This window comes from Micropterus salmoides, unplaced genomic scaffold (genome assembly GCF_014851395.1).
Source record: "Micropterus salmoides isolate LMB-PRFRI ecotype aquatic unplaced genomic scaffold, ASM1485139v1 Ms_hic_scaffold_2, whole genome shotgun sequence".
NCBI classification, from domain to species: domain Eukaryota; kingdom Metazoa; phylum Chordata; class Actinopteri; order Centrarchiformes; family Centrarchidae; genus Micropterus; species Micropterus salmoides.
This window is the reverse complement of record NW_024041150.1, coordinates 31,712,299-31,728,387: the sequence shown is the minus strand read 5'-3', so window position 1 is coordinate 31,728,387 and position 16,089 is coordinate 31,712,299. Positions and strand designations below refer to the sequence as shown.

General features: G+C 40.7%; 1 protein-coding gene across 1 annotated transcript; it reads left to right on the top strand.

Annotated features, from left to right (window-relative positions):
- Window positions 1–118: 118 nt before the first annotated feature.
- si:cabz01101003.1 (ubiquitin carboxyl-terminal hydrolase CYLD) lies at window positions 119–15,894 on the top strand. The gene is made up of 16 exons (XM_038731121.1): window positions 119–663; window positions 1,970–2,087; window positions 2,549–2,706; window positions 3,859–4,356; window positions 4,718–4,823; window positions 7,018–7,481; window positions 8,126–8,291; window positions 9,543–9,684; window positions 10,430–10,546; window positions 11,098–11,189; window positions 11,275–11,338; window positions 12,529–12,727; window positions 12,840–12,948; window positions 13,095–13,213; window positions 14,454–14,661; window positions 14,768–15,894. The coding sequence occupies exons 1-16, from the start codon at window positions 493–495 to the stop codon at window positions 14,950–14,952; spliced, it is 2,916 nt and encodes a 971-aa protein (XP_038587049.1). The 5' UTR covers window positions 119–492; the 3' UTR covers window positions 14,953–15,894.
- Window positions 15,895–16,089: the final 195 nt, after the last annotated feature.

Genomic DNA, 16,089 nt, shown 5'->3' with positions numbered 1-16,089 from the left:
CCCTCATTCACGGGAACGCCCACAGGCTGATCTGATTGGTTAAAAGCACTCCCCTTTTAAAGTTTTATCACTCGCTATTGGCTCACGCCGCTGTTAGTCACTCTGCTTCCTGCTTCGCTGTGCAGTTTGTTATTGAAGACGCGTAGCTCATTCAAATGTGACGGGAAATGTTGACGGTCAGAGTTTATGAAGTTGGTGAGTGTTTGATGAACGCCTACAACTCAAAGTTAACAGCGTAGATTGTTAGTCGAGAGTCTGGCGGGAATGTAGCTTGTGCTGTTTGAACAGTTCCCACAAATTTTATTCAGTTTAAATGTAAACGTTTCTTAATAGTCGTTCACTTACCTGCCGTTACTGTGAGTTGAGGTGAACGGACACACGTCGGGCCTCTTTGCCTTTCGTTTGTTAATAGTTTTTTAATTTTATAGGGAAATGAAAGTGTTAAGTTCTCTGTGAGCCCAGCTACATAAATATAAAAAACACGCGCAAAAGATGTCAGGGCCGCATGAGCAAAACAGGAAGCGCCGCCCCCCAAAAATGTTCTTGATCTCGACCGACCTGAAGGTCCAGGACCAGCTGGACGGTACCATTCGGCTGGAGCGGGGGTTCATCTGCCAGGAGCAAGACTCGGGCAAGAACAGAGGCGAATCCCTTTGGGTCAAGGTATAAACACACATTAAATTGAATTAGATTTAGAGTTAACACATTCAGGGTACGGGGACATTTTGATACCTGGCTAGAGAGACCTGTAGGTCTACTTTCTATATCACAATGTTACAAGGAGACAGTATAAGTGTTGACAATGATAGTAAATCGATTATCTTTGGGTTATTTTAAATACAATTATTTATTTAAATGCTTGGGCTATGGGAAATTATAATGGCCATTTTTACAATGTTTTGGCAGACAAAGAAATTAATTTATCAAGAAAATAACTAGCAGGTTAATTGAAACTGAAAACAATTATTACTGTTTTCTTTTTTAAATTTAAATTCAGAATTTTGTCCAAATGTTTGACCTTATTTAAATATATATACATATATACACACACACACACACACACACACACATACATATACATATACATATATACATACATATACATATATATATATATATATATATAATATATATATATATATATATATAAAGCAATAATAAAACAAGAAATTCCATGAGCACAGCCACAGCAATCAGGTGCTGGTAGATAGCGGGATGAGGCTATTAAAAGTCAAAAACAAGCTATGGCACACTGATCTGACTTTACTGCATTTATTGTGAGCAACTCTTTCGCCCATTGCTTCTTCAGGCTCACACAGTGAAATTACAAAAACCCTCACAGGTGTGCTAAGTATACCCTGTGTAGGTCACGGGAGCAGTACATTCCATTTTTTCTGTATATACATTTATAAAATCAACATCTTATACAAAATATTAAAATGCAAGCAGCAAGAATGTGATTAGTATCCAAACAGATCAAAAAACATAAAAAATATATATTAAACATGCATAAGTTACAAGAATTACAACATTATAGGAACTCATTAGTATCTTAAGGCAAATAGCCAGTAGTTCCTACCTCTGTCATATACCCCTAAGATAGTTTGATGGCAAAAGAGATAAAATAATTTCTCACCTCAGACCTGGCCTTTGGTACTTTTTGTGTAAAATGTTAGGTCGGGCAGTCAAACATCAGTTAACTTACTGGCCGCTGTCATTAGTTAAATCACGTTTAATTATGTATTTGTACATGGTTTGGCTATTTTATTCTTGGCTGTATTGCATTGTTCACATGAGAGTTTGTTCCACGTGCTGTTGAGTCAGCCTTTTAAATGGTGGACATATTTAAAACCACTCTTACACCCTCTGAGTGTAAGAGTCTGAAACTATGTGGTTTGTTTACCTTCAAATTTGCCACTAATTTATTTCCTTTTCTCTCCCGCATATTTATCTTTCTCTCTTACCGCAGGTGTTAGACAATGGCATCATGCTAAAACTAGAGAGGAAGTACCTGCACGAAGTTCCGGCAGACCTCAACGGCCTGTTGGAGCCTGTATGGGAGCCGGAGGCCCGCCTAAAACTTCTAAGTAACACATTAGTTAGTTACTTAGTTGGAGTAATGACAGATTATAGCACCAGTAGTGTTTGCAGCATTTATAGCTGTAGAGTGCTTGTGTACTTGTATTAGTATAAAGAACATGTCTGTTAGTAGAAGAATTGTGATTATTGCAGTGGTAGAAATATTGATCAAATCAGTGACGGCAGTAGCATGACTGCTCGTAATGGAAATAGCGGTAATGATGATCAATAGTAATAGTAGCCAAATAATGACACATTAGTAATTGTTGTAGTAGTAATATTATCAATAGACATAGGAGCAGGGGCAATAATGATACATGAAAATGATCTGGTAAAGCCATATCAAATTTTTGTCTTCTCTAACTGACCACTAAATTCATAACTAACCTATTTTTTTCAAATGTAATTAGTTATCCCTTCCCTCTGTAGTAAGTTTTTTATTTTTTATTTATTGTTTTGTGTTTTTCAGGCAATCCCGGGAAGCTGCAGCAGCTTGCTAGTTTGCCTGTTGATGCTCCGCTGTGGGTCCAAATAAACCAACAGGACGAGCTGGCAGAGGCAGAGCTTAAATACATCGGGCCACTGACCAGAGGCAGCAGCGCCGTGTATTTTGGGGTGCAGCTCAAGGTAAACTTGAATCGAGGATATGAGTGTAAACATTTTAGCATCCTACGTAGTTTTGAGGATTTAACCTAATGTGGATCTGTTTATAGTGCAGCCTAGGGAACGAAACGAAACAGCGATTAAATCGATTAATTTGATTACTGAAATGCTTTGTGTCATCCATACAACTATATAGCTCACTGTTTCGCACAGACATTTATTACGACGTGATTATGATGGCGCTGTTTGCAAAGTGGAGTAAGAGAGAGAAAATATTGAGGGACGGAGAAGAAAGTGTCCAAAGTATGGGATTAGGGTTAGTCGATGAATTGATGAAATAATCTGTAGAAGCTTTGAGTACTAAAATCACCATTAGCTGCAGCCCTAGTGCAGCCAAACGTTTCAGTTTGTCTTAATAAAGAAGACAGAAAATTGAGCCACTTTGTTGTTTTCCACACATCAGCCAGGCACAGTAAATAGAGTTTGTTACCTGGCTGAGGAGTTGGAGGCTTCTGGCTGTTCAATTACGCTGCAGATGTTTTGTAGATGTATTGTTGATGAACAGTTCAAATCAGTACTTACAATAGCATCTACTTTACAATAATCAAGTCAAGTCAGATTTTATTTATATAGCGCCTTTCAAAACCAAGGTTACAAAGTGCTTTACAGAGGGATGGAGATAGCACAATAAAAGCATCACAGAGGTTAGAGGTCAAAAGAAGCATTGAAAGAGCAGACAGCTGCTCAAAAAATAGAAACAATGACAAACAAAATCAATTCCATTTGAACTCATGGACAGACGCACTTAAAAAAAAGATAAGTTTTCAGCTGTGACTTAAAACACTCTACAGGGTTTACAGTGAAATAAAATTAAAAACAGTAACTCTGTAATTACATGCATGGTCCGTCTCCTGTGAATCTCTCATTCAAAGTTAGGCAGTTTAAATCTAGCAGGGAAATGGTGGCCACTAACAATGAATATTATATACACAGGTATTAACAGAATGCATGAGAACTGGAGTTTGAGTTTATCAAAATCATTAACATTAACTTTAATATAACAAAACTGGACTTAATGCCACCACAGCAAATAAAAACATTCATACCAACAAAGAAGGGAAAGAGCACTTAATCACCAACTGTAAATACTTCAATCTGTCATTCTCTCCTCTGCAGGGTTCAGCAGCAGGTAAAGGAGTGGGCAGTGGTTCATTTAAAGGCCAGCGGCTCTTCACTTGCCCCGAAGGCTGCGCCCTCTTCGTCCCAGTCAGCCTCATCAAGCTCCGCCACTGGTCTTCGAGCAATGGCTCCGACGCACACGAGAGAGTCCGCGAGCGAGACCGCAGCAGCAACAGTCAGCCCAGCAGCGGGCACAACAGCAACAACGAACACCCAAATCAACAGCAGCACAGTCGTCGTATTAGTTACCACCAGCATCATCACGGCAGCCCTCCTCAGCCGCAAGCTTTCACCGTCCTCGCTCGCAGAGCAGAGTCGGTGCCCGTCGCAGTTCCACACCAGGTCCAGTTCCGAGGCCCGGCGTCACCTCCACTGTTCCATGTCGGCCAGCGGGTGTGTTTCCCACTGGAAGACAATGTCTATGGGGGGGAGGTCCGCTTCTGTGGTCCCCTGCCTGGCCGATCCTCTTCCGGGATCTACGTCGGAGTCCTGCTGGTCAGTACGACACAGGAGATACGGATTGTATGAAGAGTCTGATCCATTTTTTTTTTCTTTTTTTTTTTTCTTTTCTTTTTTAAATAAATGTCTTTCTCTCTCCCATCATTTCCTGTCATCCTTCTCAGTTGGCTCTAATACAGGCATACAATTCCCAAAATAATTGTAAGAAAAAAATTCCAGGCTCACAAATGAAGCTGGATGTTACTGAAAACACCTAAAGAATTTATGTGACAAAATGTGTAAAAAAAAAATACTTCTTACGTCTTGATGTGTAAATTAATTTTCACTAATTCTCTCTACATTTGATTCTCCAGTTTTGTCTGCAGGTTTGTGTTTGACTGTGTGTTTTACGTTGCAGGACGCTCCTGTTGGTAACTGGGATGGGCTTTGTAAGGGAGAGAAGCTCTGTCACATTCCCACCAGCCTCTATGGACTACTACTGCCGATCACCAAGGTGTCCTCAGGTATGGCAACTGTCACACAACAAGGCCCCAGACACTCGCAGTGTGTGTGAAGCATTAGTCCACACGGATATTCAGAAGCATTAACTGTTTAAGGGTACAGAATATATGGCTGTTTATCAACCTTAAGATCGAGGGCTGGGCAATAAAACAAGGGCTGAGCAATAAAACAATAATGATAATGATCGCAATATAACCTAATTTTCCTTCATAACAATTTAACAAATGTTCAATAAATGTTTGATTTCATTTATTTGAATTGCAAACAAATTAGCACTTAATTTTTCTATTACGATATTTTGTTGAGGAAAAGGGATAGAAAAAAGATTTGCCATCTGTTTTCTTCAACTTTCACTCAGGACCAAAAATTTTAAGAAATAATGATTTGAAATGTATCGTGATAATTATCGATCATTTTTGGCCATATCGCCCAGCCCCATCAGGCATCATTTATTTTATTATAATAATTATATTATAGCTGTACTTTTCTTACTGTGACATGTCACAACGTCGCCTATGAAAAAGGCCAATCTGCTAAGGTAATAAAACAGATTTCAAAGTTGAAAGAACAACTTGCTCTAACACTAAAAGACCAAAAAGTAACAATAGAAACTGATCTTGTAACGGGGCAGTTGTGTTTAAATGGAAGGTATCAAATAAAAATCTGAGACTTACGCTGCGTTCATGGCAACTCGGAACTCAGAATTTTCCAACCTCAAACTAGAAAAAGTAACAAGGAACGCCACATGAAGTCAAACTTCCTACTTTTGAACTTGAATTTAAACATGTACTCCGACTTTCATGAGTAGCAGTCGAATGACATCACACAACAGTGGCAGCTCCCATGAAGGTACACGTTGTAAATGGTAAACAATAACCGAAAAGGCAATATAAAACATATTTGCATGGATTTAATTAAAAGTATAAATTCTATCATATAGTGAAACATGTTCGTCATGTGAATTGATGTAGAAATATGTTACTAGGTAGCTGGTTACACTAAAGAATCTCTGAGTTATGTTCTCTGCACAAAAGTTATTCAGTAAAATGTAAAAAAGCCAGAACATTTGAAAACATTTGGAAGTATAATGTACAACATTTTCTCTCTTTTGAGGACTGTTAAAACGGCCATACTTGTAATTAACACCAAGGGCAGTGCTGAGGGTGCAACTGCGTATAGCCTATACTTTACAAAGAGTTTGTCACGGTCAACCATGTTTTTTGTTCACTTTCGGTAGGGCTGCACGATTTAGAGAAAAGGTCATACTTGATGTTAAGGAAAATGCACAAAATGCTGACATTTTGAAATGTTTTTTTTTTCTTTCTTTCAACTTGTACAATAACAACAATATTTATAACAATAACTTTAGTAAAACAGAACAAGGGGAGTGTGTTGCTCTCAGGAGGAGACGGCTAAACGGAGCAAATGTTGGCACACTGGCATCCTGGATCTAAATCTAATCTGTCCACTGCAGAGGCTCTATCCACAGCCTGGAGGAGGAACTGGCGTAAATGAGTGTTTTAGTATAATATTATAACATTAAATAAAGAGTATAATGATCAGTTAATAGTATACTGTATGTATAATGTTAATATATTAAATTCCATATTCTTTATAATTGCATATAATAGTGTACTATTTTACCACTAATTGAATATTACATCCAGTTACAGCAGTTTCATTTCTGTGGGTTGGTTGTACTTATTTAATCCTTGTGCAAGCAAAATTATCTACATTGGTCTCTAATTTGTTAATGCTGAGTATTAACTTTCAAATAATCATATTGTTCAACATTTAATGATTTGCTGTAGCACGTCAAACTTTTTTTGTAATGTCCCGCCTCATCCAGTCTGTGATTGGTCGGTTGAAGAGAAGTGACATCGGCTTTATGAAAAGTTGAAAAACAAAAGGCAGCAATACAGCTAACGTTAATTGGCCAGCGATCCAAAGCTAAACCTTTTTTATCTTATCCCTGTTTTCATCTGTCTTACCGCTTTAACTGCAGATGACACGTAACGTAACTGTCTCTTTCACAGAGTGACACCGGCTTTTCTCATGCTGCTCCGGTGGCGAGACCGGATATGTTTGGAACAATTGATAAAAAAGTGTATGCCTGAGCTTCATATGCAGGAATCTATTTTGCATGCAAACATTATGAGGAAACACCTAACCCTTGTTCCATTTCTATGCCCCCAGAACCTAAATCCCTCCGTCACAACCCTTCTCAGATTCCCAAATCCATCCTGAAGCCTGTGCCGCCCCCCAGCTCTAAACAGGGCCCCACGTCACCACCCGCATCTGCTCCAAAGGTCGCCCTGATGCCTCCCGGCAAACAAGCACTTAAACCTCCTCCCCTGCCGCCACCAAAACCCACACAAATGCCCGTGCCTCCGCCCCCTCTCCCGCCTCCCAAACCCCGCAGCCCGACATCACCCACCACCACCGACCTGCAGCACCACACCAATGGCGTACATGGCCCTCCTTCGCCGCTGCGATCGCCAGACATTGTTGACGACACAGGGGTGATTGGAGAGGCCAGACCGGAGGGCGAGCTGGAGGTTGGGTCGATGGTTGAAGTGAATGACCCGCCGCTTTTTGGTGTTGTTCGCTGGATTGGACGGATCAGTGGGATTACAGAGGCAGTGGCAGGCATCGAGCTGGTAAGGGGACTTCATTCAGTATCCACTGACATTTGTTTATACTAGTTTTTATAGTCTTAGTTTAAGGTACAATCCCATTATCTAAACGTTAGCAAAAGGGTAATGTTACTACCAAAACTGTTAACAGTCTCAAAGTGATCTTTTATTCTAGGAACAGATGCAAGATTAGCACTTAACAACTAATTACAGTTATTATTGTTTTCTGGTGCTGTTCAGAGTTTGTTTACATGTTAAAACTGGCCTGTATTTTCAGTTATGATCAGTTTACATTTTTAATCATTAAGACAAACAATAAACGTTAAATTGTGTGTGTGTGAATTAAGCTCTTCATTGACATTGTCCAAAAGAAATAACTACTGCGCCCACCTTTGTTTTCATGTAAGTGATGGCGACCGTTAAGTTGAGCTGTAAGTAATGAGTAAAGATGTAGTTGTTTCATTTATTTGTGAGTTCAATTCTTGATGGAAGTGCACGAATGTCGTGTTGCATTGCCATCTAACTTAGTGCTGACCATAGACTATATATGAAGAGGGATGACTCACTTGGTCTCTTTGATCCATGACAAAAAGGTTTCCACTGATATAATATGCAAATAGTTTTTTTGCCACGTCGTCAAACTAAACTGTACCCTCTGTTTGCCTCAGGACCAGGAGCTGTCTGCTGGAACAGATGGCAGTTACCTCGGGGAACGTCACTTCCGTTGCCCGGCTAATAAAGGGTTGTTTGTCAAGCTTCGCAACTGTAGACGGGACTCCAGGTTTCCTGCCCCTGAGACGCCTGTCAATCAAGTAGAGCGATGCAACTCTATAGGTAGGAAAACATGACTGTAGTGGCTGAAGAAGACTTTTAAAAAATGTTTGTGAAAAAAGAGACCATAGGGCCGACTTCTAACTCATCGTTAAAGGGGAACGGAATACATATGCATTTATTCACTCAGCCGTGACAGTTGTCTCTGTTGGACTAACAGCTAATCCAGGTGGCGTTTTTGCAGGTGAGGAAAGTCAAGCTGTTGTCCGTGGCCAAAACTTCAAATAATGAAGTATTTAAAAGAAATGTCTGTGAGCCAAAAACCTCAGACTTCCCACTGTTATGAAAGCTCCGTTTTTTTGTTTTGTTTTTTCGACTAATTGTCCGGTATGACTTCAGACAGAGCTGGATTTCCATATATGGTGATTTGCTCCTGGCATAGAATTAAAGAGACAGGAGCATCTCCAGCTTGATCCAGACAGAGGCTGAAATGAGGGCCTGCATGAAGGGCCAGTATAAGCTGAAAAAAATGTGAACCTGGAATCCATAGAGGAGTCACAGAACTACAATGTAGGGCTGGAAATGCAGTAGAGCTGAACGATTAATCGAAATTGCGATTTTAAAGAACGGCACTAGCTAATCATCAAGTTGGTGAGCAAAATGTAGATTAATTATACAGCATCTGACCCGTTTTAAACAGTCATGCAGTTAAAAGCGTTTAGCCTGGCCTGCGCTGTTGACGTGTTGTTAATTTGTCATTCTGTGTGCTTCAACTACCGATAACAGCTTTCTGTGAGCCCGTTTCTCTCCGCTCGGCTACATCCACATGAAGTATTTCATAATAAAAGCGTTTTGCCTGCCTAATTTTGCTGACTTGTTCAGATTTTGTTTTCTTTTTTATCTGTTTTAACTGTGTTCATTATTGATATGCAATCGGGAGTGTGCGCAGGGGGTTTTATTTTGAAAATTAACCGGATTCTCTATGATGTTCTGCGCCTGACTTCTTGCCCGGTTCAGCTGCTCTGTGCTGCTTAACGCTGGTACAATCAAAAATAGACTTACAGTATTGAAATAAAGCTAAACTTAAAAAACAAAAACAAATTGCTAATCGATTCGTAACGGCAATATCTGGCAGAAAAATCGCAATTAGATTATATCATCAAATCGTTCAGCCCTAAAATGCAGTATAATTGGCCTCCTTTATATTATAAATCCAATTGTGACCTTTTTCATATGTCAAACCGAAACGTGGATTTTGAGAATCGTGACACCCCTAACATCTGATACTGCTTCCTGTGTCCTCGTGGCTCCCAGCCTTTGCAGAGTGGGGCAGCGAGCGAGTGGAGGAGCACACTCCTCCTGTGGACGGGGACGAGGCCTGTGAGCTCTACCGGGGCTGGAAGAGAGGCATCCAGGGTCACCTCAACTCCTGCTACCTGGACGCTACGCTGTTCAGGTAAAATCTGACACTATCTACATACTGGTAGTAACAGAAAGGATCAAAGGGTAGACATGTTTTTGAAATATATTAAATATATCGACATAAAATTCAGATCACTCAGCACCCCTGTGGAGTGATGTATATAACATGTCGTGAATACAGATTTAACAGTTGTAGATTAATGAGCATGTGTGTCATAAATAAACTGGTAAACATATTGTAGTAATCTTGTAAAACATGTCAGTGTGGTGAACCCTTCATTATAAACACTGTTTGCCTACCATGATGTGTAATATGCAACATATTCATTCATTCATTCAATCAATCAAAACTTTATTACAGAGTCAAGGTCCAAATCTGACCCACAACAATGCGTAAAAACATCTACAAACGCACATACCTACACATAAAAATAAATAAATAGTAAATTATGGTTACTATATTCTTAAAGCTGTTGGTTTTATTGCTCCTCATTGCTTCTGATTAATGAAATGAAACATTAATTGAACGAACTGAAGTGGTTTTATTAAATTTAGAATAAATATGATGAATACTGATTCCCATGAACAGGGATGAGGATGTAAAAAAAATCAAATGCATATAAATAAAAATAAAAAAATAAACTTGTAGAACGTTTTGGGATCAACCTCACTAAAAGTGTTTGGCTCCACATTATGCTGAATTCATACATAACAAATACAAATACAAAAGTACTGTTGCTTATTGTATTTCCTCTGTTGTGTCCACTGTCTCTCTACAGTCTGTTCTCCTGCTGCAGCTCAGCAGACTGGGTCTTGTTTTGGCCCTCTGATCCTGAAACTGACTCGAGTCAGGCTCAGGACCTGCTGCGCTGTGAGATAGTCAACCCCCTGCGGAGGTGTGTAAACGTGTCTGTGTGTGGTTGGGCAGGGATTTTTCTAATCACACGCTACTATTTTTTACTATTACAAGAAACTACAGTGCCACTTACCAGGCGCTACTGGTCAGCTGCAGCATTGTTATTTATTTATTAATACAAAATATAAATCAACTAATAAGTGATGATGTATTATTATGTCAGTGTAGAAAGTCATTGCACTAAGCTTCACCTTTACCAGTGATGTACACATTAATGCATCTATAATTATAATAATATACATCATTCTTTTACTTAATATATTTTGATGCTAATGCTTTTGTACTTGAGTAAAATTACTTTCAACGTAGTATTTCTTCACTATTGCAGCTTTTGTTTGTGGAAAAGATCAACTTGCAACCGCTGCAAACATAACATATAATGAAATGTGCACAGTCGACATTCCAGCTGTGAACATGTTGAAATGAAAGACTGGCTCAGAAGTGAAATTGTCACTTAACACAACACGCTGTTTGATTTTATGTAAAATACCAAGCGTTCCTGAAGTATTTGTGTACTGGCTTGTTTCCTAGGTATGGCTACGTGTGTGCTAGTAAGACCATGGCCTTGAGACGACTGCTGGAGGCTGCGAACAGCAACACAGGCTTCACCAACCAGGAGAAAGGTACGAGTGCTTCCTGCCATGAACAGCGTTTTGTGTGTGATCAGACTGAGGAATGCTGTCATGCTGCCGCTGTTCTGTCCGTCAGATCCTGAGGAGTTCCTCAACAAGCTTTTCCAGCTCCTCCGAGTCGAGCCGCTCCTCAAGATTAGGTAATCTCACCACCACTCTTTTTGTTTACAGGCTCAATGTAAAATCAGTACGTAGTAGTAACACACTGTCTCACGAGCCATTGGTTCACACGCTGTTTGTTAGGCTTTTACCTGAAGGCAGTCACACGCGCACACACACGTTGCTTCATCATCACACGGGCCAGTTGTTTAAAAAAAAAAAAGGCTGTCACACAGGCTGCAAGCTGAACTCACTTTACCTCAGCTATTTTCTGCATTCTGGCATGAGAAAGTAATCTCTGTAAAAACACCTGGGACGTGTTTTCTTTTGTCCAAACAGCCACAGGAAAGTTTACCTGCTTGTGTTTTAGGTCAAAGTGTGTGTGTGTGTGTGGGTGGCATGAGAGGGTGGCATGAGAGTCAGTGACCGTGGGGACCCGGGCCTTGTTGAGGAAGCCCACTGATGAGATGGTGGACTGTGGCCAATGGGGGATGGTGTCAGGTCTGTCCCATTGTCTTTCAAAGCGACAGTAAAACTGGTTCAACTCGTTGGCAAGGCGTGAGTCGTTCATGGAGTGGGGGGGATTTAGGTTTATAGCTGGTGATCTGTCTTTAGTTGTTAAAGTTTCCAGTGCCTAAGTAAAAGACACGGTGTCTGAGTTTGACAGATATATGATAATCAGTGAATTCATACGGGTAGAGAATCTGAGTCAAATCTATTTGCCATCTCAACTTGATTGTAGAGTGGTTTAAAACATCCACAAGGGGTTTCAAGATGATTAACAGAACAGGAAAGTACGGGGAAAACACTCATTTCCACCTCACAAAATTGTGTTTATTCCTCATGTTATGTGAATGTTGCCTCTCCAAATCTCTAAAACAGTAGACATTTCTTTCTTTGAATAATAATTTGTGTCTGATGTGATGTTTTTTTTCACAAAAAGATTCAATGGCCTGTGTTTAAAAGACGTGCCTCAGATTTAAGGTGAGCACAGAGAAACGTCTTTCTAGTGTCAAACTATGTCTCGGAGGAGTACTTCAAAATTGTGCAACTATGGAAATGGGCTGCAGTTTTTGTGGGCATGCAAAACCTTGTGAGGCATCTGAGGGGAAAAAAAAACCCTCTGTTGTTCTATTTTTGATATACAGTCTGTTACTGCAGATCCATAAAGAAAACACCTGTCGATTTACTGACACTTTGTCTCTTTTCTCCCTCCTCTCCTCTCTTTAAGGTCGATGACTCAGCAGCCTCAGGAGTGTCACCTCTACCAACTCTTCCCGCCTACCCTGCCTCCCTCTCCCTCTTCGCCCTCGCCTCTCTCCCCAGTTGACTCCCCCATCCCCCTAACCTCGCCCAGTCGGATGAGAGTCGCCAGCGTCCAGGCGCTGCTGGAATCCTCCTTCCTCCACGCCGGCCTCAAGTTTGTCGAGGTATCAGAAACAAGTTCATGTCAGGGTCGTTTTGGAGAAAAACTCAGCATGTTGTTAAAAGAAATCACTCTACTGTAGCGATCAGATCACGTGTATTGATCCCCCCCACCAGGCTCCCTCCTGCCTCGTACTGCTCATGCCCAGGTTTGGAAAGGACTTCAAAATGTTTGACGCCATCTTGCCCTCTCTCAGCCTGGACATCACAGACCTGCTGGACGACAGTAAGGACAATCTGCATTTTAGCTTGTTTCTGGTTTGGTCAAGATGTTATATAGTTACTTCAGATTTATCAAAGCACACATAAGAGTTTATTGTGTACTGTACTAAATGTGTAAAGTGTAGTTTTTGTCTCTCTTCGTCTTTCCAGCTCTGAGACAGTGCAGCATCTGTCAGACTGTAGCTGAGTGGGAGTGTCTGCAGTGTTATGAAGACCCGGACATCACTCCCGGTCGTCTCAAACAGTACTGCCAGACCTGCAACACACAGGTAGTCATTTCTTACTTTGGACCCTAGACCGAGTTGTAGCCTCGACAGACTAAAACGAGTCTTCGCCAGTCTTAGTCATCGGTCCTACTTTTGTTTTGGTGCATTGAAAAGTTTCCAAACTTCTAAACATCCGATCCGTTTATGATTAGAAATGTTTGTTAAGGTATGTGGATGCGACTGACCTTTTCTGAGTTTTTATAATGATCATATTTTTATATTAACAATGGATCCAGGAATATAAAAGGTGTTGCTCGTACTGATGAACCCACAGAGAATTATCACCGGACTCAGTTCCCTTCGTCTCTGCAGAGCAGTTTGGTGTCTTTCAGCTCATTGTTTTGGTGTTCTGGTGCACAACTCTACTGTTTTGGTTCACTCTCATTAACTTTGTGTCCAGACGACAACTGGAAGATCAGAAAAAGCTCTGATATAAACTCACTGCACTCACCTGCTCAGCACCAAACAGCAGACAGACCCAGTAGCAACTCGCTGGTGAAAATAGTGAAGCATTTAGCAGCTGAAGAGGCAGGTGTTTCCCTCAGGACTTGGTGGAGGCCAAAACAGAGCTCTTCATCAGATGGCCCACACAACACACACAACTTTAAATCAGTCTGAATGTTGCTGTTATTTGGCACACGTTTGCCATATTAACTTTATTTTAACATGTCGCTGTCTCCAAGTGGCTAAAAACTGATTGCAGGTAGGGCTGTGCGATATGACGACATATTTTGTTTGACGATAGAAGAACATCTATTCTTTATAATGATGCTATATCGTTTATTTCGTTGTGTCACAAATTCAACACGAGGGGACAGACTTCTGTTGAATATCCTCCTTAAAACTACCATCCAACTTGATATTAACTTCACCGCTGTACGATATTGGCATTCAGAATAAACAAACATGGGGGAGACACTAATACAGCAGTTCAAGCAATGGTCAGTTAACGTTAAATGTCTTGCCCACGGACATTCAGCTTACTTCCTAGTTCACCATGATGTGCTGTTGTTGCCGCCTTTATATTATAATCATATTTCATTGAATTTACAAAGAATGTTCTGTATCGGTGGATATGTGTCGTTATCGGGATAAGAGATTTTAGTCATATTGCAAAGCCCTGACTGCAGGTTTAAATGATTGATGATGATTAATAATGATGGAGAGGTTTAGACCAAATGTAAAGCACTCTGAGCTTCATTGTCTCGTACATATTGACTCTGTCTTTTCTGTCGATCATCAGGTCCACAGTCACAGGAAGCGGGAGTCCCACGTCCCTGTGAAGGTTGCCGTCCCCGGGGGGGTGTTGACCGGTCCTCTTCACTGCACCCGCCAGCGAATGTCTCTCTTTGCAGTGACATGCATCGAGACCAGCCATTACGTGAGCTTCGTCAAGCACGGACCCCTCCCTGCCAACTGGCTGTTTTTTGACAGCATGGCAGACCGGGAAGGTGAGAGATCCTCACTTGGTTCTGGTAACAAGGATTTCAGTTTCAGAGTCAAAAAATGAAACACGGCTATTAAAGCGCTCCCATATCTCTCTGTGCTCTCACCCAGGCGGCGAGAACGGCTTCAACATCCCCCAGGTGAAGGCATGTCCCGAGGTGGGCCGCTACCTCAGCTTGTCAGAGCAGGAGCTGAGCAGAGTTGACCCCGCCTCCTTACGAGAGTCCACCCGCCGCCTGCTCTGCGACTCCTACATGTGTCTGTACCACAGCCCTGAGCTCAGCCTGTACAAGTGAACAAGGCGCTGTGCAACGGACACAAACATGTTCTCCTCAGGGTCTTAGGCTTATCTGTCAGAAGAAAACCATACACGTCCGAAATATGACTTTTTTTGAGTAACCGTAATGAATTTCTGCCCTGTTTACACTTCACAGTAAAATGCATCTTGGGTGATTCATCATGTGTAACCATTACGTTCAAGTCACAGAGCTAAGCATCCTGTTTTCCTATTAATAAATAAATACCTGACTCTAGTTCATAATCCAAGCAAAGAGATATGTTACCTAATAAGTAACAAAAATGCAGTACAGATGTTAAACGTGTTTTGAGGTCATTTGGAAACTGAGCCAAATAAAATATTAGTTCTAATTATGTGTTAAAGTTAAAAAATAAATATATAAATAATATTCAGTATCAGTTCAGCTCTAATTGTAATTGATTGCTGATCAGTTTGAAAGACCACCTGGACAATGTGCGTTTAAGTTTGAAACCATTTAGACAAGTTGTGCCGTTTTCAAAGGACTGAACTGGACCTCAGAGCTACATGTGATCTCTTCACACAAAATAAAAATGTGACAATCAAGAAACATTCACATGAGAACAACAGTATGATGCACAGCATCTCATGGGGCTATCGAACAAATGACGGGAAATGTGAGAAAATGTATTTGCTGGGTGGCAGTAAAGGTCTTGACACCTGAGTTTTCCTGTGCCTTTAATAAAGCTAACACTCAGAACCACTGTGCCTGTAACGTGTAACACGTACACTTTCCAATTCAATTTGCACTGCTTCATTTACACGTCAGTATGTGTAAATATGATATCATTGCCTTTAAACTGACTGTAAACACTGCACACAGATGTTTAAACTTTTGTATCACTTACAGGTTGTTTAATATATTACAGCTGCACACGATGGGGACCATGTCCTTGCTAATAAATGCTCTGATACTCTTTCAGTTTGTTTATACTTGTCTCACTTTTTTTTATTGAAATCTATCCACAAACATGCACAGATTATACAGCAGCTGCAGACAGTAAGTTTTCCTGGTACCTGCAGCCATAGCATGACATTTGTGAGGAGGGAAATGATGTATGTTAATTGATGATCTACAGTGATGTGAAAAAGAATTTTCCTCTGGGGGACAATAAAG

Coding starts and splice junctions, on each gene's coding strand:
- si:cabz01101003.1 (XM_038731121.1), top strand. CDS start 493: ATGTCAGGGCCGCATGAGCAAAACAGGAAGCGCCGCCCCCCAAAAATG. Junction 11,190..11,274: donor CTTCACCAACCAGGAGAAAG/GTACGAGTGCTT, acceptor TCTGTCCGTCAG/ATCCTGAGGAGTTCCTCAAC. Junction 12,949..13,094: donor CACAGACCTGCTGGACGACA/GTAAGGACAATC, acceptor TCGTCTTTCCAG/CTCTGAGACAGTGCAGCATC.